At 37.1% G+C, this 23,514-nt stretch overlaps 1 protein-coding gene across 7 annotated transcripts in view; it reads left to right on the top strand.

Moving 5' to 3' along the window:
* Positions 1 to 17,449, top strand: part of CLDN12 (claudin 12) — an 85,109-nt gene extending 67,660 nt beyond the window's left edge. For 2 of the 7 annotated variants that reach the window (XM_081800560.1, XM_081800557.1), the window contains one exon: positions 1,499 to 1,750. In XM_081800560.1, the coding sequence (XP_081656686.1) occupies positions 1,499 to 1,655 (157 nt within the window). In that variant the 3' untranslated portion in view covers positions 1,656 to 1,750. Of the gene's footprint in view, positions 1 to 1,498; positions 1,751 to 3,402; positions 3,467 to 13,503 lie in introns of those variants that run through there. The other 5 variants (XR_014139365.1, XM_081800556.1, XM_081800558.1 and 2 more) reach the window with 5 other exon arrangements.
* Positions 17,450 to 23,514: the final 6,065 nt, after the last annotated feature.

Below are 23,514 nucleotides of genomic sequence, written 5' to 3'. Positions count from 1 at the left end.
AGACGATGGACTCTGAAAAACAAACTGAGGGTTCTAGAGGGGAGAGGGGTGGGAGGATGGGTTGGCCTGGTGGTGGGTATTGAGGAGGGCACGTTCTGCATGGAGCACTGGGTGTTATGCACAAACAATGAATCATGGAACACTTCATCTAGAACTAATGATGTAATGTATGGGGATTAACATAAGAATAAAAAAAAAAAATATCACCACCACCACTACCCCCATATTGCAGATGAGGAAACTGAATTACAGAGAGAATTAGTAAATTGTGTAAAATTGCACAGCTAATAAAAGGTAAAGCCAGCATTCAAAAAAAAAAAAAATTGATGACTACATTTGATCTAATATTCTTTTTATTCAGCAGATGTGATTTAAAAGTTAAAGCACTTTTAAAAGTTCCAAATGTTAAAGAATATAAATGTTTAACTCCTAATGTACTTAGTGCCTCCTTGACTCTCATCTATTTCAGCAAATATTTATTGAATATTTATTATGCCCTAGGCAGTGTTGTTGTCACTAAAAAAAAGATCACATCCTTACCTTCATGGTGAGGATATACTCTACTAAGGGGACACAGACAAGTCAAACAAGCAATCGTTAATTCTATTGCTAACTTATTGATATTTTCATTGATATTCCACTTATTTTAATTGTGTTTTTCTTAAACACTAAAATCCCCATGGTGGATACATAAAAGGAGAATTTAATTTAATAAACCAATAGTAATAAAAAGTTGCATAAATGCAGTCTAATGTAATGAAATACAGTTGACCCTTGAACAACACAAGTTTGAACTGTGTGAATCCACTTTTATGCAGATGTTTTTCTTTCTTTCTTTATTTTTTTATTCTTATGTTAATCACCATACATTACATCATTGGTTTTAGATGAAGTGTTCCATGATTCATTGTTTGTGCATAACACCCAGTGCTCCATGCAGAACGTGCCCTCCTCAATACCCATCACCAGGCTAACCCATCCTCCCACCCCCTCCCCTCTAGAACCCTGTTTGTTTTTCAGAGTCCATCATCTCTCATGGTTCGTCTACCCCTCTGATTTCCCCCGCTTCATTCTTCCCCTCCCGCTACCTTCTTCTTCTTCTTTTTTTTCTTAACATATATTGCATTATTTGTTTCAGAGGTATAGATCTGAGATTCAACAGTCTTTATGCAGATGTTTTTCAATTGATACAGTGCTGTACTGTAAATGTATTCTTCCTTATTTTCTTAGTAATGTTTTATTTAGCTTACTTTGTTACAGTACATATTACATATAACATGCAAAATATGTGTCAATCAACTATGTTATCAGTGAGGCTCAATAGTAGGTTCTTAGTAGTTAAGTTTGGGGGGGTCAAAAGTGATACATGAATTTTCAACCATGTGATTAGCACCCCTAATTCCCATGGTGTTCAAGGGTTAACTGTAATTTCAATGATAACCTTGACTATTCTGAACATAAACCTCATTAATTCTAAGTTCATCGTCATTTTGAACAGAGCTCAAGTCTGTGTTGCTGGAAGACAACGCACAGTTTATATTCACCGTGGGCCTACTGCTGGCAAGTGTTTTCATTTACTCGATGGGATGTCGCAGACCCTCAGTAACCCCCAGATGGAAGTCTTGCCCTTACTTTTTTTTAGGCATCAAAGTTAAAGTGTGGGTAGAAAACACAATAGCAGATTTTTTTGTTCTAATTTCTAAGACACATTCTTATGACCTCAGTAGTTAGTCTAGGATGGGTAAAGCCACAATGTTGATAGAGAAGCGGTAAAAATTTCCAATCCAAATGGGATATTAATAGATTTCCCAGTTCCCCCAACTCCCACTCCACAAAAGCAATTCAACAAAAGATGACCTTTGCCTTGAGGAATTAATTTACTTCATCGTACCTAGTTGGCTGACCCTCTATCCACTCTTCTCAACTTGATTATTTAAACTTTCCCTTACTTACAAAATTCAAATCTTGGCTTCCTTCAGCTCACCATGCATAGCTCCTGGGCAGGTCCTCCGACTCCCCTGCTACCCAGGCCTGGATCCTAGAACCCCAACTGGAGTCAGAACTGTACCCTCCCCACCTCCTTTCACCTGGGTAATTGGACCATAAAAAATTTTAGGTCAGAATATGGCTGAGGAAAGTGTTTTATAACTGAAATAGGACAACTACAAAGTGCTTCATAATTACTATTTAAAATAACTTTGGAGGCATCCAGGTTTTTATGCTGTTCCGGCCCTGTAGGACACAATACTAAATCTGAACAAGAAGCAGGGTGAACCTTGTAGGGGTAAGGATGAAAGGTCAAACACATACACATTCCATTGCCAACTCCTAGATCTTCTTATGTAAAAATTGTTTGTTTTTTTTTTTTTTGTAAACAGGATCGTGAGGTGTTCCAAAAAGCTATTTGAGTTGGGGAGCTGAAGTTCAGGGTGATTGCTGTTTCCTGGGGTTGAAATCAAACCGGAGGACTGCAGAGAATAGTTCTGTGTTTCAGTTTTTCTCCCTCCATTTAAAACTTTACAGCAAACTGGGCTAGGAGAAAAGCTTTGAAAAGAGCACAAGGTTGGGTTTTTATTTATTTTGGTAGAAACAGTTATCTATTCACAGACTGAGAACAATTAGTTACACTAGATTCATTGTAGGGACTACAATGAAATCAAATTAACAAGGCAGGATTATTTTCCACCCAAGTGAATAAACTGCAAACCCCAGGGGGAATGCTTGTATTAAAGCGTTGAGTAAAGGAGACAGGATTCTTCAAAAGGAATTGAAGATGGAAAAATGGGAGATAGTGGTGTCATAGAGATCAAAAAAGGAGGGTCTGAATATGGAGGGAGAGAGATTCATGGGTGTTCTTTGGATTTACAAATTGGGGAGTTACTGGTAACCTATTTGCATGTGATAGTCTAATGAGCATTTATTTGAGACATAGAATAAGTGGACTTCTGATTTATGGAAGAGGAAAATAAGTAACCTTATACACTCTGTATTATTTGACCATGATGCTCCTCACCCACAGTTGTTTTCCAGGAGTGGTGGTAATATCCCCCCCAACTTAGTCCTTGGTCTATACTTCTCTAGCAAGTGAGTTCAGAAGATGATTTGCTGGGATTATGGATTCATTGAGCATCCACAGGTTTTCTGTCACTGGAGACAACTAGTCTTGTGGTCACCACAAAATATTTGACCTTTTCCTCTTTGTTAAATTCATACCCAAGCCGGTTAAGACCTTAAGTCTCTTGGAGCCCTAAATGTTAAAATCACAGTAATATTAAAATCTCAGAGTAGAGATCATATTGTTATTTACAAATATTTTGTGTTTAGCATTTTAAAAATTAGGTAAGTCATCACTGACTTTTCAGAAAGACTTTGTAAAGGTAAATTGATTTTCTTTTTTCATAGGATATGATGAATAGATAACTGGAAAAGATAGATTTCCAGAGAGAGAAAGACGGTTTCTGCAATGGTAAGCTTCCCAGTTGTATTGTATGAATTGTCTGCATGCCTTTTCCCTCCTCCTATTAAGCAACTTTTAAGAAATGTAATCAGAGTTAATTAAGAAAGTAAGTTGAAACCAAATCTGTAAAATGTAAATGATTTTCAATGCCTGAAAACATGTAATAGAAGGCAGCAGAAAAAGGAGATATAACAGCTCCTCAGTCAGGCTGCCTTAGTTGAAATCTGGGCTTCATTGACTAAGTATGTCATATTGGACAACTAACTAAATCTGTCTCTGCTTTAGTTTACCCATTTGTTAATATTAGCTAATAATAGTGACTAAATCATTGGGTAGCTCTGAGGACAAAATGAGATTTTACAGGTAAAATTTTTAGAATTTTCCCCGACATTGTTACTACTGTTACCACCAGTGTTCCTAGAGTAGTCACCGAATCTTGGCACTTATATCTCAGGGTATAAAGGTCATCCTGCCCAAACCCTCATCCAGTGCTAGGACCCTCTTATCAACATCTCCAGCCTGTTGGATGATGGACAGCTTGGGACTGTCACTTGGATGGAAACAGTTACTAATTTGGCTTGGTGTGTGTGTGTGTGTACCGCATGCAAAGTAATTCATGAATTTACAATGATTTCCTCTTGATTTTCTTTCACCTTAGTTTTCCCCTCCTCTCCCTTTCCCTCCCTGCCCTTCCCCTTCCTTCTCTTGTCTTTCTTCCTTTTTCCCTTTCTTCTTTTTCTCTTTTTTTCTTTCCTCCCTTCCTTCCTCCCTTCCTTCCTTCCTCCCTTCCTTCCATCCAGAAGCAGACTCATCAAAGAGGAACTTGATGATAATAGGATTGTTTTAAAATGTTTTATGTCTTCTCATGCTGTGTTGTTGTCTAACTTTTGTATCAGAACATTTGACTTTGAATCAAAATGCTATTGCAGGGTGGGGGGATTATTGCAGAAGAGCTTTCACTATACAGTTGACCCTATGATAATCATATAAAGACTTTAAGCACATAATATAAAAGGCAATATTTAATGCTTTTTGGTTAGATATTGTGTTAAAAATAAAACAGTGAAACATTTAAAAAATTAGACCTGATATTCTAGTATAAAACTTCTATATGGCAACACCTTAAAATCTTAGAATAAGACATTAAAAACATACTAGCACAAATTATAGAACTACTTACAGATTCTTTTTCATATCGAATTAGTAGACTTAAAGAAAAGATAGTGAATTCTATTGAGAGAAAAGGAATTGACCAGGCTTGTTAGGACACAGGACTGTGAGGAGAGAGACATAAAGAGTAAGACTGGGACTGGGGAAGCTTTCGTTTGGGTGATGAGAAAGCATTTGAAGAAAGCAGCTGTCTTAAAATGGGTTCCCTGGTAAATAGGTTCCAAGGCAGAGATTGGCCTACAGGGCTTTACTGGGGAATGCTTGTAGGAATAACACTTGTAAGAGAGATAAACAGACTTGGGCAGAGGGAAGAGTTGAATCGTCATACGGTCACTACCTGGGACAATCTTAAGGTGAGCTCTGGAACCTGGATGGTGTCCCTAATTGAGGCACAGGAGCCCAAACCCCAAATCAACCATCCTTAGATGTGGGACGCTCTCTAAAAGGAGGCTTAGGGGCACCTGGGTGGCTCAGCTATTAAGTGTCTGCCTTCGGCTCAGGTCATGGTCCCGGGGTCCTGGGATCAAGCCCTGCATCAGGTTCCCTGCTCAGCGGGAAGCCTGCTTCTCCCTCTCCCACTCTCCCTGCTTGTGTTCCTTCTCTCGCTGTCTCTCTCTCTGTCAAATAAATAAATAAAATCTTTAAAAAATAAATAAATAAATAAAAGGAGGCTTAATATGGAGTGAAGCGACTCCCTTTGAAGGCAATTCCCAAAAAGAGCCTGGCAGCTGGAAAAATGAGTGCCTGATCCTGAAACGGTGGGCTGGGCAGTGCACAGTAGCATCTACCACAGCAGTTGTCATTGGTTTGGGGGAATACTAAGAATAGTGATGCTGGGAAGACAGGATTTTGAAGTGTTCTACTGCTCATTAAGGGCACAATCCTCCTTCACCACTTAAATGCTTTCTATACAACCTAAGTAAATATTTACATTTCTTTTAATTCTATCTTTCTATTGTTATTGAATTGATGATGGTGATGATGGGGAGGATGATTTGACCCAATGCAGAGATTGGGTCAATGTGACCAGCTTTATTTTCAGGTTAAATAAATTTTGGAATGGGATTAGTTGTGATAGTGACTGAGAAGGGAAAGATACGTAAACTGATGATGGTAGGTTTACTCAAAAAAGAAGGTAATTGAAAAATGGGATGTCTTGAGGAAGTAGAAGCAAACAGATCTAAAGGGACCGGAACTGGGGGAGTAGATTGTGGCCAGAGAGTATAATCTCCTTCTAAAACATTGAGAGATGCAACAGTTTAGAAGACAGACTAGCAAACATTTTCTATAAAGGGCCAGATAGTAAATATTTTAGGCTTTTGGGGTCTTATCTTCTGCTCAGCTTTGCTGTCATTGTGCAAAATCAGCCATAGACAATACATAAATGAATGTACATAACTATGTCCCAATAAAACTTTATTTACAAAAACATGCAGAGGGCCAGATTTGGTCTGAGTCATCGTTTGTGGACCCCTGGTTTAGATGACAAAAAAAGACCGCTAAATGGCTGTGTTTGACTAACTTGTTACACTGATTTGTGGCTATATATATATATATATATATATGTATATTTTTTTTTTTTTAGAGAGAGAGAGAGAGTGTGCACACTAGCAGAAGGGGGAGAGGGAGAGAGAGAGAATCTTTAGCGGGCTCCACGCTTAATGTGGAGACCAACAGGGGCTCTATTTCACAATCCTGAGATGAGATCATGACCTGAGCCAAAAATCAAGAGTCAGATGCTTAAATGACTGAACCACCCATGCACCACTGTGACAGTTTTTTTTAAAGATACCAAATAAAATAGCCAAAGGAAGATACAAAGAGAAAGCTAGAATAAAGTAGCCACATGTAACTCATAACCCCATCCCTTCTGTCACACGCTTGATTATGCACAGCCTTTCACTTCATGATTTCCTAAGTTCTTCATGCTTCACATTTATATGCTTACTTTGGAAATAATCAGTTTTTGAGATAGAAGCAATGATTAATCCAACCAACATGTGCCACCCTGATAAATCCAAATGGGTTTCAACAAACGCATCATAAGAAGTAGCTAATCTCATGATAAGAAATGTAGCAGCAACCCAAAGGAATAGATTAGACTTCAGGAATACACGTGACAGGGAAGGGATCTTTCCACTTAATTTGTGTGATTTTTGACAAATCTTTTACCCTCCTACACTTTATCATGCAGCTATCTGATAAAAACACATTTGGTACTTTTCCAGAGTTTTGAAATCTACGTGACACATTTTAAACTCATTTGAAAATGATGTTCAATGCCTTTTTGGAATAAGGCAGTATTTTTCACATCTAAGTAGCCACCCAGCCAAATCCACAAACAGGGATGATATTAAGGAAAGCCTTTGTTGGACTGTAGGGGAGAAGAGATGATCCTAACAATCACAATTGTACAGCCAGTAGAGATTTGCTTCAGAATTTCATTCACTCTTATAATTTCGGTGCCCAAGTAATTAAAAACGGGAATCAGGAGAAGGCTTTATGTCTCTTAGCTGTCTTTTGGGAAACATATGCTGTTGAATTACGTATTAGGCATACCAGAGCCTATTGAGCAAATTGTGACTGATAATCAAGGAGAAAGTCTTAACCTGGGTGTCCTTCTGGTGGAGGAGAGGGGCAGTTAAAAGGCTGAGGGTGAGTGGCAGAATGACAATAGCTTTGTTAACCTGACTCTGTAGATTAGATGATCATTGCCTGAAATGCCAGCGTCTGGTTGGCTGTAAGAAAATGCCTTTTTTTCCTTTCACTCACCAGTTTTTCTCCCTCCATTTAAATGGTAATTACGCATTTGTAATGCATTGCAAGTGTGTCTAGTTTTACTCAGAATCCTCCGGGAGGGGCGCCTGGGTGGCTCAGTCGTTAAGCGTCTGCCTTCAGCTCAGGTCATGATCCCAGAGTCCTGGGATCAAGCCCCACATAGGGCTCCCTGCTCAGCGGGAAGCCTGCTTCTCCCTCTCCCACTCCCCCTGCTTGTGTTCCCTCTCTTGCTGTGTCTCTCTCTGTCAAATAAATAAATAAATATTAAAAAAAAAAAAAGAATCCTCCAGGAGCTCTAGAAACTAGTACTTTTATAACGACGGATACTTTTTTGGAGTTATTTCTTTGCTTGGGATGATTTTGTTTTTATTAATTTTCAACATTCACCTGCATTTTCCCCCTTCAAAACCAATAGGATTTTCCCAATCGAATAGTAGCATGGCAAAATTGAATAATGACATTCAAGTCATGTAACATTAAATAATATCTGTATTTTAAGTATCTTAATTATCTTGGTAGTTACTGCATGCATGTTAATTTGGTATTGAGTATTGTTTTCTCATAAATAAGTCAGGCAATTTCTAGTAAAATCACCATCCCTTAATTTTTCCTTTTCAAAATTATATTCTTGTATTCCTTTAAAATCTAATGGTTAATTCTGATACTGCATATTTCCTTTTCCCTCTCTTCTCTCTGTGCATGGCATTTAGTTCAGATTCATTTTGGCACTTATATCAGTACCCACTTATTTCTTTAGGTGTAGTATTTTATCTTGACCTTCCAAGCTGAATGCAATAGAAGTACCAGGCAAAACATAATGATCTGGAGAAATTAATAAAGACAGTACTAAATATAGATCCCTCAGCATGTTCCTGACGTAGTGTTATTTACATAAGCAATCATTTTCTATCAATAACTTATCTTTCTGATATCAAGATCATTTTAATGTAAAACTCCATCAAATTCTTGGAAGAACAAGCTTTTTTTTTGGACAAGTTATTTATAGGGTTATGTAAGATTGTGTAGTCAATATGTAAAGAAAAAAGTTGACAAAATGTAACGCAGGAGTAACATTTTTTCTATAAATGTATACAGTGATGGTTCTATCAAAAGGATATCTAAATGAAATAGAACCACATAAATGAAACCCTGTGACTAATAAAATAATAATTATATTATAATCAGAAAGGCAGTAGTATTTTTTTTTTTTCTTAAGGGACTCCTCCTAAAATATGACAAGTGCTTTTTTTGGTTGGTGGGGGCAGGGGAGTTAAGCAGTCAGGTTTAAAAGTTGCATCTGGAATTTATTAGCTGTGAGATCTAAGGTAAATAGCTTAACATCTCTGAGCTTTAATTTCTTTATGCATATAGGAATAATAATAATCATTTTGCAAAGAAGCTTAGGAATAATGTAGGAAAGCTCCTGGAGTATAATATCTAATCAACAAATGCTAGCTCTTGAGCAGGGGAAAGAGCCAGACAACATACCACCATCAAGTAGAAAGAGTCCAATCCCCAAACCAGCAAGCTCCTGGGTTCTGTTCTCTGCCCATCACCTGTTAGCTAGTTTTATAGTACCTGGCACCTAGTAAGTACTCAATAAAGCGTTCTATTATTGCATACTATAAGCCTATAATGTCACTATAGTTCTGTAGGCACTTGGGAACATGTAAAGGAACCTTAGAGGGTACCTTGAGACACTTTAAAATCTTTTAAGGAAGATAAGACCTTGAGATAAGTATAAGTTTCTGTAGTATAAAATATAGTAGGTTCCATAATGGGGGTCCATAGGTACCTGAGAGATGAGTTAAAGTCTAGAGAACCTGTGTTTGCAGGATCAAGTAGTACTACATGGTGGCCATTGTTGCATCTCAGCTGAGTTTGAGGGTGGGCAGCATATTTACAGGCAGAGATTGGAGCTTGTTAGGGGGAGAATATTTGGAAGAGGAAGCAGAATGTGCAATAAAGGTCACGAAAGTGAAAAAGCACAGATTATATGTGAGTTTTGGTTAGAAGGAGGAGGTTTTTATGTTGAATTTGTGGTAATAGCAAGTTTCTAATGCATGTAGACACTCCAGAGTTGAGAGCATGGTTGCGGAGAGCATCTGCCTGGCTCAGTCGGAGGAGCCTGCGACTCTTGATCTTGGGTCATGAGTTCGAGCCCCACGTTGGGTGTAGAGATTACTTAAATAAATAAAACTTAAAAAAAAAAAAGGACAGAGAGTTGGGAGCATGGGTGTGGCATGGAGGAAATTTGAGCTGGAGACCTAAATGAGGAAACAGTGTATACGTAGCCACGGGTGTGGGTGAAAATACTGTGGTGTGTGTCAAGAGAAGAACAGAAGGTCAAGGATGGCTCCTTCAGGACGGCCTTAATCTAGGATGTGGCAAGAAGATGGAGGAGCAACTCACACAGTGAGCAAACCAGGAGGTAGTAACGCTAAGGTGCAGACTAAGGGCGGTCAGAAGCACCACACACATGCCACAGGCAAGAGGTCTCCATACACATAGTTTGTTTTGTAAACTGCAGTCATGTTTTTATACTGTTAAGATGTTTCAGGATACTGAATAGCACTTTGCTAAGTACTAGGCACTATGGTAGCTGAAAATAGATTATAGCTTTCTAAAGTGCCTTAAATTTCAGGATACATTTTCTGTCCTATGGGAAGGGCCATGCACAATAAATGGTTTATCTGACAGGATACAGGTTGCCTGGAGCATCATGTAGAATCTGAGCAATGCGCAGGCTCAGTGGGAAAGAACACTGAGATCTATTAGCAATATCTCCACTCTGAAAGGGGTAGGGAATACTGTTTCTAAGTTGGTCTTCTCTTGATTAGATGCTTTCTAAGGTATTGTGAAAACTCTAAATTTCTATGGTTCTCAGAACCTCATTTATCATACACATCAACTAAAAAAAATTAAAAAAGCAAATGACTCTTCATGATTTTGTAGCCCAGTTTTCCAGTGCTAGGACTTGTAAAATGAAGCTGGATGTTGGGCTTTCTAGAGTGAATAAATGAAATGAAAAAAAAAATTATGTGCATTCAGCAGAATATATAAGGGAGAATGACTGCACACCTTCAACTCAGCTTTTAACTACTTAATGCAAGTGTGGAGTGTGTATGTGTGCCTGTGTGTGTCTGTGTGTATTTAGTTGTTTGGGACTTTAGATAAATGTTCTACTGGGAGTATGGTGGGACTATGTAAAGGGAATTGAAAGTAATTGCTTTTTACTGTAAGATGAAAAAAGGTTATTTAAATTTCTCCAGTCAAGGACTTTGATTATAGAAAACCACAGGCAGGGAACATAAAGAGCAAACGCTGAGTTGAATTATTCACTGAGGGGAATTTATGGTAACCACATTAATAAAGTTTTAGATGAGACTCTCCACTGTTCTATGTGAATAACTGATGTAGAGAAACTTCTATTTTATAAGGACTCCTTATCAAAGAAATTTGCCATCTTTTTTAATGACTCATTAGGTTAATTTTATTTTTTAATAACCCCAATACAGAATAGATTGATTCATTTTATTTTTTCTTAATTAAAACATTTTTTAAAAATTTTTTTAAAGGTTTTATTTATTTGAGAGAGAGAGTGCAAGTGAGAGAGCACAAGCCGGAGGAGCAGCAGAGGGGAGGGAGAAGCAGACTCCCCACTGAGCAGGTGCGGGCCTTGATCCAAGATCATGACCTGAGCCAAAGGCAGCGGCCCAACCAACTGAGCCACCAGGCGCCCCCAAAACATTTTGTATTGAAGCATAGTTGACAAGCAATGTGCTATTAGTTTCAGGTGTACCACGCAGTGATTTGATGACTCTATACATTATGCTGTGCTCACCCAAAGGGTAGCCTCCGTCTGTCATCATACACGGCTATTACAGGACCATTGACTCTGTTCCCTATGCTGTGCCTTTCATCCCTAAAATTTACTGTTCTCAGTCTTGAAATGGTTGTCCATAAACACTCTTGGAAAATACCATTATAATTTAAATACCTCCTAGAACTAATTTTAAAATGATTTGCTTTGCAGAATTCTAGTGCTCCATAGCCTCTTGTATTTCTTCTGACATATTTACTGTGTTGTAAGACTATACCAATCATTTCATCCCTGTGTCAGAATATAAACCCCTTGACGGCAAGGGCGCTATTTTATCACCAAGCCATTGCTGTCACTTGTGTGTAGCGCCCAGCTGCTCTCTAGCCCTCTCTGACTTTTCCTCGTGTCCACTGCTATTTTCAACCCCTCTGACAAAAGTGTAAGACATGGTGCCTGCCCTCAAAAAACTTAAAATCCAGTTGCTGAGAGAATAACCACCAGAAATAGATAATGAAGTGGGGAGATAACCAAAAACTTAGAGAACAGGTCTGAAGTAATTATTATCTTAAAATCTTAATTATATTTTCATTCCTTTTTTGACAACAGATAAATTCTCGGTGATAAGGCAAGGGCTTTCCCTATTTGGGCTCAAGAGATGGGACAACATGTAAAAACTCTACTATCTCTATCTCCTGTGCACACTTATTATATCTTTTCCTTGTATCTTTGTTCTATTTTCTTTCTGATAAGGGTCTCTTACACCAATTCCTGGTACTCATTTATCAAAACTCTTTTTTTCAGATCTCAGCTTAATGTCACCTTCAACCAAATTTTCCTGGTCTCCCTTCAGCAGATGTTGCCTTTCCCCTTAGAATCCCTTTCCCTTTGCCCCCATCCCACCCCACACTCCGCTCACGCTCACATGTGCATTCTCTCTCTCTCAAATAAATAAATAAAATCTTTAAAAAAAAAAGAAATGAAGAAATTCTGAGGACCTAATATATGGCATGGTGATTATAGCTAATAATACTGTATTATATACTTGAAAGTTGCTAAGAGAGTAGAACTAAAATGTTCTCACACAAAAAAGAAGTGCTAATTATGTGAGCTGATGGAGGTGTTAGCTAAGGCTCTGGTGGTAATCATTTTGCAATATATAAGTATCAAGTCAACACACTGCACACCTTAAATTTACACAACGTTGTATGTCGATTGTATCTCAGTAAAGCTGGGAAAAGAAAGAAAGACAATGATCCCAGCGTAGATACAAAAAGAGTGAGGAGCAAAGGAATATAATTCTGTTGCTTGGAAGAAAAGATGGGACTGAAATTTGAGGGGGGGCGGCGAGGTGGGGAACCTGCTTGAGATAAATAGGAAGGGCCTCCCTGAGGGAGTGGGGTTTAAGCAAAGACCAAAATATGATGGGGAGTTAGCCAGGAGCAAGGTAGGGGGAAGGAACGTTACCAGGTGGAGACTGGGATGAGACAGAGATTGCCGTTTTGGAGAAACCGAAGTTCAGCCTGGCTGGAGTGAGCAAGGATCGGATAGTGTGGGCATTTATAGGCCTTTAGAAGGAGTTTGGGTTGCACTAGACTTGACTGAGAGGGTGTGATTCTCAGCTGGGTTTAATAAGCCTGTGTTAAATGTAGGGGAGTAGGTATTTGAGATGGAAGAGCAAAGTCGTGGGATTGTGACTAAGAATGGTGTTAGGGAAGGCAAGAAATAGCCTGAAGAGGAACTGACTGGTGCGTACGAGAAGCTTCTCTTTGGGAGGGCATCATACTATATATAGCAAAGCGAAGGGCTTACAGTAGCCAACTTTGACGGGCTCTTTCTCAGAGCAGACAAAGAGTCAACCTGACGTGGTGACCTTTTGGAAGAGATGGTTTCTTTTCTGAGCAGTTGAACCTCTTCGGGGAACATTTGTGCTGAGTGAGCTCTCTGACCTTCGGGCAGGGTGCCTAAATGCTCTCCTTCACGAACATTCAACTCTTTTCCTTTCATGTCAGCAGAAGGAAAGAAATCATTTATGTTAGTTTTGGTAACTGAAGGCTTTTCATTTCCAATTTACCCCCGTGTGTGTGACTAACTTGAGCTGATAGTCGTTATTAGCCATGCACAGCTTTTCAGTGGATGGACCATGAGTTGGAAAGCATTACGTTTCTGTGAAAATTGGTGTAAAGGCCTTGAATTTAAGCTTTCTAGTCTAAACATGAAACCTGAGAGTTTACATTGTATTACATTTTCAATAATGACTGTGTCCTTTTTCTTTCAGGCTTCCTTCAGGATTTTAATCATCCTTACAGCCTCTTCGAAAATGATTGAACTTTCAAATTCCCTTAAGTTAAAATTTTAAATTCTGTTGAACATTTTTGTAGAGTATTTCATTACTTTTACATTATGACTTGTTCAGTAATTTGAGATCATAAGGGTTGAAAAAGCTCTTGAGACAAGATTTTATGGTGAATTTAAAAACTTTTTAAAAACTTCTAAATAATCTCCTTCCTAGCTAGTTTTACAATCTTAATGTTCTTTCCTTGGAACATAAAGTGGTATAAATATAGAATGTTCAAACATCCAACATGTAAATTTAAATATGGCATAGGGATTAGAGGCTACACCCAAGATTACATATGACATTGTTGTTTTCTAATCAGTGTCACCAGACAATAAACACTCAAATTCTAATTTTGTTTATATTTATTATTACCAAAAAAACCCTGCTCCACTATTCAAAATCTTCCCTGGAATAGCAAATCTGAGGTAATATTTGGTATCATTAGTATCTGTGTTGATGACACTTTGGGTGGATTAATGACAACATATTTTTAATGCTGTAGATACTTTAAAAGAGGTGAAGACTCTTAACCTCTTAATTTAAGGAAACTCTTAATTTAAGGAAAATACTAGAGGATTTTTTTAATAGAGCAAAATTATGCCAGACTACCAATACCAGGTAGTTTCTTCATTAAAATTCAGTAATGTTTTGATACATTAATTAATAAGTGTGTTTCACCAACTTTTTTTTAAACTTCTGCCTTTTAGGCAAAATTTGGAAGATGAAGCATAAACTTATATTTGATATTGTTGCTATTTGCCGTACTTTGATATAAAACTAATGTGGCTTTAGTTAAATTTGACAGGGGAGGGAGGATCATCTGATACCAAAAATTGTGAAGAAAATGATCCATTCTCATAATGAGGATGAATAAAGCTTGATTCTATATATTTAGACTCCCCCCGCCCCCCCGCCCAAGATATCAAGACTGGAATTACTAGAGCTAGGAGAAACCAAATTTGTCTAAGTTGAGGTGGCCATAACATCCAGCAAGACAGATCTTGCACTGGATCAAAGATTGATTTCTATGTTTGGCAGAAAATTTGACTTTGGTTGAAGAACTGAAGCAGCAATATAGAAATAAGTAATTTGTCTTGTTCCACCAAAACCCAAGAACTTCCTCTGTCTTTTCCCCCATGAAGTGATAGACCATCTAGTCAATCGAGGCTCTCTCCTGTCTGCCTCAGGTAATGTCTTTCCACTTCAGCTCATTTCCTGGACTTTGTCCTTATTTTATTTTCTCCTCAGCTTTATTGAGGTATAATTGACAGGTAAAATCATATATATTTAAAGTGACAATTTGACATACATATACATTGTAAAATTATTACCACAATCAGTTTAGTTAATACATCCATCACCTCACATAGTTACCTTTGTGTGTGTGATAAGAATGTTTAAGACTACTCTCATAGCAAAGTTCAAGTATGAAATACAATATTATTAACTATACTCACCATCACTCATCACATCTCCAGAATTTATTCATCTTATGACTAAAAGCTTGCACCCTTTGACCATTTTCTCTCCATTTCCTCCACCTGCTAGCCTGGTAACCACCACTTTATTCTCTGTTTCTGTGCATTTGGCCTTTTTTTTTTTTCCAGAGCCCACTTATAAGTGAGATAATATAGTAGTTGGTACTTCTCTGGCAGGTTAATTTCACTTAGCATAGTATCTTCCATGTTCACCCACATAGTTGCAAATAGCAAGATTTTCTTCTTTCTTATGGCTGAATAATACTCCATTGTTACACACACACACACACACACACACACACACCTTAGGGTGAATACTGAACCTCACTGTGAAAAGAATACATAGTCCTAGGGGCGCCTGGGTGGCTCAGTTGGTTGGGCGACTGCCTTCGGCTCAGGTCATGATCCTGGAGTCCCGGGATCAAGTCCCGCATCGGGCTCCCTGCTCGGCAGGGAGCCTGCTTCTCCCTCTGACCTTCCCCCCTCTCATGCTCTGTCTCATTCTCTCTCTCAAATAAATAAATAAAATCTTTAAAAAAAAAAAAAAAGAATACGTAGTCCTATAGAACTCTCAGTTTGCCTTTACGGGTTTTTTTGGTAATATGTTTTTTAGTAGCTTTCTCTGGGCTTATATATGCAATGCGAACCCAATCAGCCTCATTCTTCAGTTGTAAACGCATTGCTGGTTCTAAGATAGCAGACAGATGGGGCCCAGGAAATGCAAGTTTTATTAAACTTGTTACAGACGGAAGCTTTATTCTCATAATTCTAGGTAAAGGTGTAGAAAAATTTTGAAGAATAACCAGGAGTACTTGTTTTCCTGTTTATAAGATTACCATTTGCCAGGTTTCAATATATCTTTTTATTAGAAAGATTGATATCTCCAAAGCATACTAACTTTCAAAATGTTAAAAATATATCCATTTTGTGTTAATTCTCTACATATGGCTGTTTTCACAAACTTTTCAAAATCTTATTAATTGATGTCTTTGGGAGAGTTTCATCTTTTTCTCCTTTCACCATAACAAATTTCAATTTCATTTCTCACTTCAAAAACAATTCAGTATGGACTGTTATTTTCTGTAGAATGTCATGTCACCTCCAATAAATTGTGAAAAAAAATCATCCTTTAATCACACAACCTGAGTATGGCTCTTGATTTATAACCACGTGAAAAAAGACTTCTATAAATAAACACCAAAGGAAATAAAAAGTATTAAGCCATGCTTTATTTATTTTATTGTAATTGTAGTAGAATTTTCAATTAATTTCTTCATTAATGGCCCTAATTAATTCATTCTAGAATCTACTATAATTCTATATTTTAAAAAATTATTTACTGACTTTTTTCAACTTTTTCTTACTTTATATGATCAGATTGAATAATTATCAATGTATCATAAAATACTATATTTAAAGAATTAGTGATTTTGGATTTGTTTGGTGTTAAATGAAATTATGAATAACCTTGTTCTCTTGTGCTCTGTTTGACTTTTTTCTTTCATCACCTATTAGAGAATCTAAAAAAGTAAAGTGCAACTCAGCTGGCTGTCTTTGAAGAATAACAATTTGAGATGAGAGTAAGTTGATAGTGTAGTAATAAGGTCTGGTGATAGGTTTCCCAGGAGAGATCTTATGCAAAAATGATAGAGGGCTGCCCATCATTGAACACAGAATGCTGACATTCTTGACTTTAATAGGGAAGCATTTATCTCTGGCACCTGCCCCAGTATACGAGTAGCTGTCATGTACTCCAACAAAAGAGAGGAAAAATTGTCACTATGATTTAAGAAATATGCCTTGGCATAAGAAAAAGCAAAATATTTTGAGCACTTAGAATTTATTATTATTTTTTTTTTGCTCTATTACGCCTGGCTTCTAACAGTGAATTATTTAAGTTACATGTAATAGTATTAGAATTTTCCTATTGAGTTCATCAGTATGACTTCATCATTGTAGAAAGCTCTTTGAATTATTGAAAAGACCCTGTGTGTGTGCTATAGGAGTAAAAGGTTTTTGCATTTGTGATTACTGAATTTTCAGCAGTACATAACAAATGAAACACCTAGATAAAATGTAAATGCGGTCTTTACAAGTATATCAATAAGACATAAAATTTAAAGTTGATAAAGTTAAAACTTATCCCAAACACTTCACTAATTAAAACAAACAAGCAAAATCATGGAATAAAATGCATATTGAAATTGATTATTGAAAAAACAAAGGGGGGGTGCCTGGGTGGCTCAGTCATTAAGCGTCTGCCTTCGGCTCAGGTCATGATCCCAGGGTCCTGGGATCGAGCCCCACATCGGGCTCCCTGCTCGGCGGGAGGCCTGCTTCTCCCTCTCCCACTCCCCCTGCTTGTGTTCCCTCTCTCGCTGTGTTTCTCTCTGTCAAATAAATAAATAAAATCTTTTAAAAAAAAATGAAAAAACGAAGGGTTCTTAAAGGTTTTTAGATTCCTGACAGGTTGATTACGGAACCAGAGCCTTTAAATGTGTTCAAAATATTGAAGTGCTCTTGCTTTTTTTTTTAATGGCATTTTTATTCCTATTACTGCTTCCTTGGGTAAAATTCTGAAGGAAGTCTGTCAGATCTCTTACATTTATATTTTCTCAGCAGGTATGCCCTCCCATGGCATTTTACATGCTGGCTTTTCTGCTGCTGCTGGCTTTCAATTCTAACTCTTCTTTTAAAAATATGCAAGAGATTTTAAGTTTATATACATACATGTGCATGCATAGTGTGTATCCATATATAAAGTATAACAAAAATTTAATTTGACGGATCTTTTTTCTTACTCATTTTTTTTTTGAAACAGATTTTTTTTTTAAAAAAAAAGCTTTTATTTATTTATTTGACAGAGAGAGAGTTAGCGAGAGCAGGAACACAAGCAGGGGGAGTGGAAGAAGGAGAAGCAGGCTTCCCGCGGAGCAGAGAGCTGGATGCGGGGCTCGATCCCAGGACTCTGGGATCATGACCTGAGCTGAAGGCAGACGCTTAATAGCTGAGCCACCCAGGTGCCCCACTTTTACTCATTTTTTAACAAACACTAAAATTAAGTACCAAAATTAATTTTCTCCCATAAGAGTATGTACCATTAGAAATTATTCACTTATTTCCAATGCTGCTGATATTACTTAAAATGTCTTTGGACCTCTTCCTTTGAAATGTCCTTAAAAACCTGCAAAACATTTAAAATACATCTTTAGTAGTGGCAGGTCATCATTCTTTGAGGATGGCTGAGAATGGGAACAAAGAATTTGTTTTTGAAAGGCAGAAAGGCATTCAGAGCCATATGTGATGAACAGGTAACAGATTATTGCAGATAACCCATTTTTGGTCAAAGTCAGGTTTAGACTATAAAGAACCTATGTGCACAGGAAAGGAAAAAAATGAAAAGGCAGGGAGGAAAAAGGGGGGGCGGACCAACTATGATAGCCATTTGTAAAGAAAAATCCAAAATGGTTACAGCAGTTGAAAAAAGTGTTGTGTTTTTCATGGTGACTGCTTTGAAAGAATGCAATCATTTGGAAGTACTGGCAGCCCACGAAGCTCTGAGGTTTTAAATGATTTTCATTTATAATTCTGAGCTCAATATATCCACATTGGGATTTAAAGTGAACAGCATATAAATTAAAACGGACTCTGATTAATTCTTCCTAAGGCTCTATTCTAGGCCAAAAACCTTACTCCCTTACTCTCCCTTTTGTACCATCCTGTGTGATTCTTACTGAGGAGACATCTTCTTGGCTTTGTGGAGTTTCAGAAACCTCTTGATTTGCATAGGTTATGCTGAGTCAAGATGGCTCTAGGAAATGTCAGCTTTGGACAAAAGGAGTGAAGCAAATTTTAGAAAAGAGGGAAAGGCGCCTAGATTCAGAGAGAATCACCATTCTAACCAGAACTTGGGGTGGTTTTCAACTTCAGAAGGTACAATCTGGGGAGGGATCAAAAAAGATCAATTTAGGGGCACCTGGGTGGCTCAATCTGTTAAGCCTCCGACTCTTGGTTTCCGCTCAGGTCATGATCTCAGGGTCGTGAGATTGAGCCCCCTTTGGACTCTGTGCTCAGCGTGGAGTCTGCTTGAGATTCTCTCCCTCTCCCTCCCCCTCTGCCCCACCCCCAGTGTGTGTGCACGTGCTCTCTCTCTCTCAAGATAAATAAAATAAAATCTTAAAAAAAAAGATCAACTTAATACCAGTTGCCAACTGAAATTTCATACTAATTGTCCAAACTTCTTTGTCTTATGTCGTGAGATTGATGTTATGCTTGGAAGAAGAGACCAAGTTTTAGACTTGGAGACCTAGTCTGACCCTAAATTACTTGTGATCTTGACAGATTTCTTCGAGAAAAGGGTGGTTTTTCTCATTTTCTAATGAATCTTTTGAGACAGACAGGTAAGAGTGCCCCAATTGTATAGTTAAGGAACTTGAAAAACAAGCTTGACACAGTAGAATGAATTGCCCAAGATCATTTGGCTTTAAGAAGTGGAACTAAGCTTGAAAAGACATAGTTTTTGTCTCATAGGAAGCTGCTTCTCTGGGACACCTGGGTAGTTAGTCCGTTAAATGTCAGACTCTTAATTTTGGCTCAGGTCATGATCTCAGGGTTGTGAGATTGAGCCCCTTGGGCTCTGCACTCAACAGGGAGTCTGCTTGAGATTCCCCTCCCTCTCTCTTTGCCCCTCCTCTCTCTCTCTCTCTCTCAAAAATAAATAAATAAATCATTAAAAAAAAAAGAAAACTGCTTCTCTCTGAGATTATAGCTAAAAAATCTCCTTTAAGTTTGTCTAAAATCACACAAGAAAGAGGTTATTGTGTTAGAAAAATACTTCTGTCAATGAAACTGAACAATTCTGGAGGAAATGCTTTCTCAACTGTGCAACAGTAAACCAGAAAAATCCATGCTTGGTTATAAAGTTAAGGATAGGTTTACTTTTTATTACCCTTTTATTTGGTTCAAACACTTCCAGTGACTTCCAGCTCAAATGTTTTCTTTGTTCATCATTGTGAAATTCCCAAAGCACATACAATTAATATATTAAGGGCAGTCCTCTAGTCATCTGAAAATCAAATTCCATGAGGAATCAGTTTCTATATTTAGAAATGAATTTATGTTGAGTTTTTAATCCTAACAACATTTGAGACCCTACTATGTACAAAGCATTATAGGTTGTTCAGAATAATTTCAATAACAACACTGCATATAAGAATATTACATAATGCCCTGGATATCATACGCTGTAGATACAGATTCTAACTAAAAGGATATTTTCATATCCTCTTGCATAAACTTACTGTTGTGGATGGAGGTTATTTCATTTGAAAAGATAATTGCAACCAAAAAAAAAGATTGAGTGTTTATAAACATCTGCAATTGCCAGTATGATTTTTTTTTTTTTTGGTATGAAAAGAGGGCAGAAGAACAAAACATCCATGTTTCAAAATGCTTAATCAAATGTCTCTCATTCTCTCCAATTGTCTCCTCAAAGATGCCTGGCAAAGTTTCTCTAAAAGAGCCCTCATCATTCTACAATCTTGCACATTTGGTTTGTACTAAGGGGAAAAGAAAGGCTAGATTGCTTCAGGAGAAAGAACCACTTACAATGTTCTATGACATTGAGCCACATTAAGTACGATGTTAGGAGATGATTACAGTATTCTATTTAGTATAAAGTTTTTGAAGTGTTACGTAGTATATGTCATTTGATATATACGTATTTATATATAAATGTATATAATAATGTGTGTATATATATATACATTTTTAAACATAACATTTTGCTAACTTTTATAAAAATACTGACCCTCAGATCCCTTAATCAAGAACATAATTTTGCCATACTTCTCCTTGGCAAGAAAATGAATCAATTTAATTATTATTATTAACTTATGCAATAACAAGGGTAAAATTTTGTGTAACTTTATGATAACAAAGCATTGTCAGAATCTTATAACCCAACAAGAGGCTTTTTTCTTCTTTCCCCATATTCCTCTCCCTTTACCTCCTTCATTTTTTTTGGTTTTTCCCTCAGTCTTATTGAGATATAATTGACATATGACCTCGTATTACATTTAGTGTTAGTATACAACGTAATGATTTGATATATGTACATATTGCAAAACAGTTGCCATAATAAATTCAATTAACATCCATCACCCCACATAGTTACAATTTTTTTCTTGTGATGAAAACTTTTAAGGTCTACTCTCTTAGCAACTTTCAAATATGGAATATAGTGTTGTTAACTACAGTCACTGTGCTTTATATTACATATCCAGAACTTACTTATTTTATAACTGCAAGTTTCTACCTTTTGACTACCTTCATCTATTTTACCCACTTTCCGCTTCCCGATTCTGAGAACCACCAATCTGTTCTCTGTACCTGTGAGTTCAGTTTTTTAGATTCTTCATATAAGTGAGATCATACAGAATTTGTCATTGTCAGTCTGACTTCACTTAACATAATGCCCTTAAGGTCCATCCATGTTGTTGCAAGTGGCAGGATTTCCTTCTCTTTTATGGTTGGATAGTGCTGCATTGTGTGTGTGTGTGTGTGTGTGTGTGTACACTGCATTTTCTTTATCTATTCATCTGTCACTTAGGTTGCTTCCATGTCTTGGCTATTGTAAATAATGCTGCTATGAACACAGGGGTGCAGATATCTCTTTGACAGAGTGACTTCATTTCTTTGAAGAAATACCCAGAAGTGGAATTGCTGGATCATATGATAGTTCTGTTTTTAATTTTTTGAGGACCCTTCATTCTGTTTTCCATAGCAGGTGCACATTTACTTTCCTAGTGACAGTGCATAAGGGTTCCCCTTTTCTCCACACCCTTGTTATCTCCTATCTTTTGAATAATAGCCATGTTAATAGGCGTGAGGTGGTGGTTCACTGTGGTTTTGATTTGTGTATCCCTGGTAATTTGTAATTTGAACACCTTTGCATTTACCTGTTGGCCATTGTATGTCTTCTTTGGGAAAAAAGTGTATTGAGTTCTTCAGCTCATTTATTATTGGATTGTTCATATTTTGCTATTGAATTGTATGAGTTCTTTATATATTTTAGATATTAACCCCTTATTGGATATATGATTTACAATTATGTTATCCCATTCTGCAGGTTGCATTTTCTTTTTGTTGATGATTTCTTTTGCTGTTCAGAATCTTTTTAGTTTAACGTGGTTCCACTTTTTTATTTTTCTTTTGTTGCCTTTGCTTTTGGTGTCAAATTAAAAAAAATCATCACCAAGACTAAAGTCAAGGAGCTTACCCCCTATGTTTTCTTCTAGGAGTTTTATGGTTTCAGGTCATACATTCAGATCTTTAATCCATTTTAAATTTATTTTTATGAATGGTGTAAGATAGGGGTCCACTTTTATCCTTTGCATGTGGCTGTCCAGTTTTCCCAACACCATTTATTGAAGAAACTGTCCATTCCCCACTGTATATTCTTGGCTACTTTGTCATAAATTAATTGGCCATATATGTGTGGATTTATTTTTGGGCTCTCTATTCTGTTCCATTGATCTGTGTGCCTGTTTTTATGCCAGTATCATAGTGTTTTGATTACTACAGCTTGTAATATAGGTTGAAATCAGGAAGTGTGATGCCTTCAGCTTTGTGCCTTCTCAAGATTGATTTGACTATTCTTTTGTGGTTCCACACAAATTTTAGGATTGTTTGTTCTATTTTGGTGAAAAATGTCATTGGAATTTTGACAGGAATTGCACTGAATCTGTATATTGCTTTGGGTAGTACAAGCATTTTAACAGTATTAATTCTTCCAATCCATGAACTTGGAGTAGTTTTCAGTTTATTTGTATCTTCAATTTCTTTCATCATTTTTTTATAGTTTTTATTCTGTAAATCTTTTCACCTCCTTGGTTAAATCATAGGTATTTTATTCTTTATGATACAGTTGTCAATAGGATTGTTTTCTGAAATTTTCTTTCTAATAGTTTATTTGTATGTAGAAATGCAAAACTGATTTTTATATATTGATTTTGTGTCCTGCAACTTTACTGAATTCATTTATTAGTTCTAACAGTTTTTGGTGGAGTCTTTAGGATTTTCTATATATAATATCATGTCACCTACAAATAGAGACAGTTTACTTCTTCCTTTCCAATTTGGATGCCCTTTCTTTCTTTCTTTCTTTCTTTTCTTTCTTTCTTTCTTTCTTTCTTTCTTTCTTTCTTTCTTTCCTTGTTTTCACCTTTTTAAAAAGTTTTTTAAGATTTATTTATTTGAGAGAGAGAGCAAGCAAGAGAGAACATGAGCAGGGGAGCGGCAGAGAGAGAGGGAGAAGCAGACTCCCTGCTGAGTGGGGAGCAGGACCCTGGGATCATGTCCTGAACCAAAGGCAGATACTTAACCAACTGAGTCACCCAGGTACCCCCTTCTTTCCTCCTTTTTGCTTGATGGCTCTGCCTAGGACTTCTAGTAGTATGGTGAATAAAAG

This window comes from Leptonychotes weddellii, chromosome 12 (genome assembly GCF_054177405.1).
Source record: "Leptonychotes weddellii isolate Sample4059 chromosome 12, ASM5417740v2, whole genome shotgun sequence".
NCBI lineage: Eukaryota > Metazoa > Chordata > Mammalia > Carnivora > Phocidae > Leptonychotes > Leptonychotes weddellii.
This window is presented reverse-complemented; position numbering and strand designations above follow the sequence as displayed.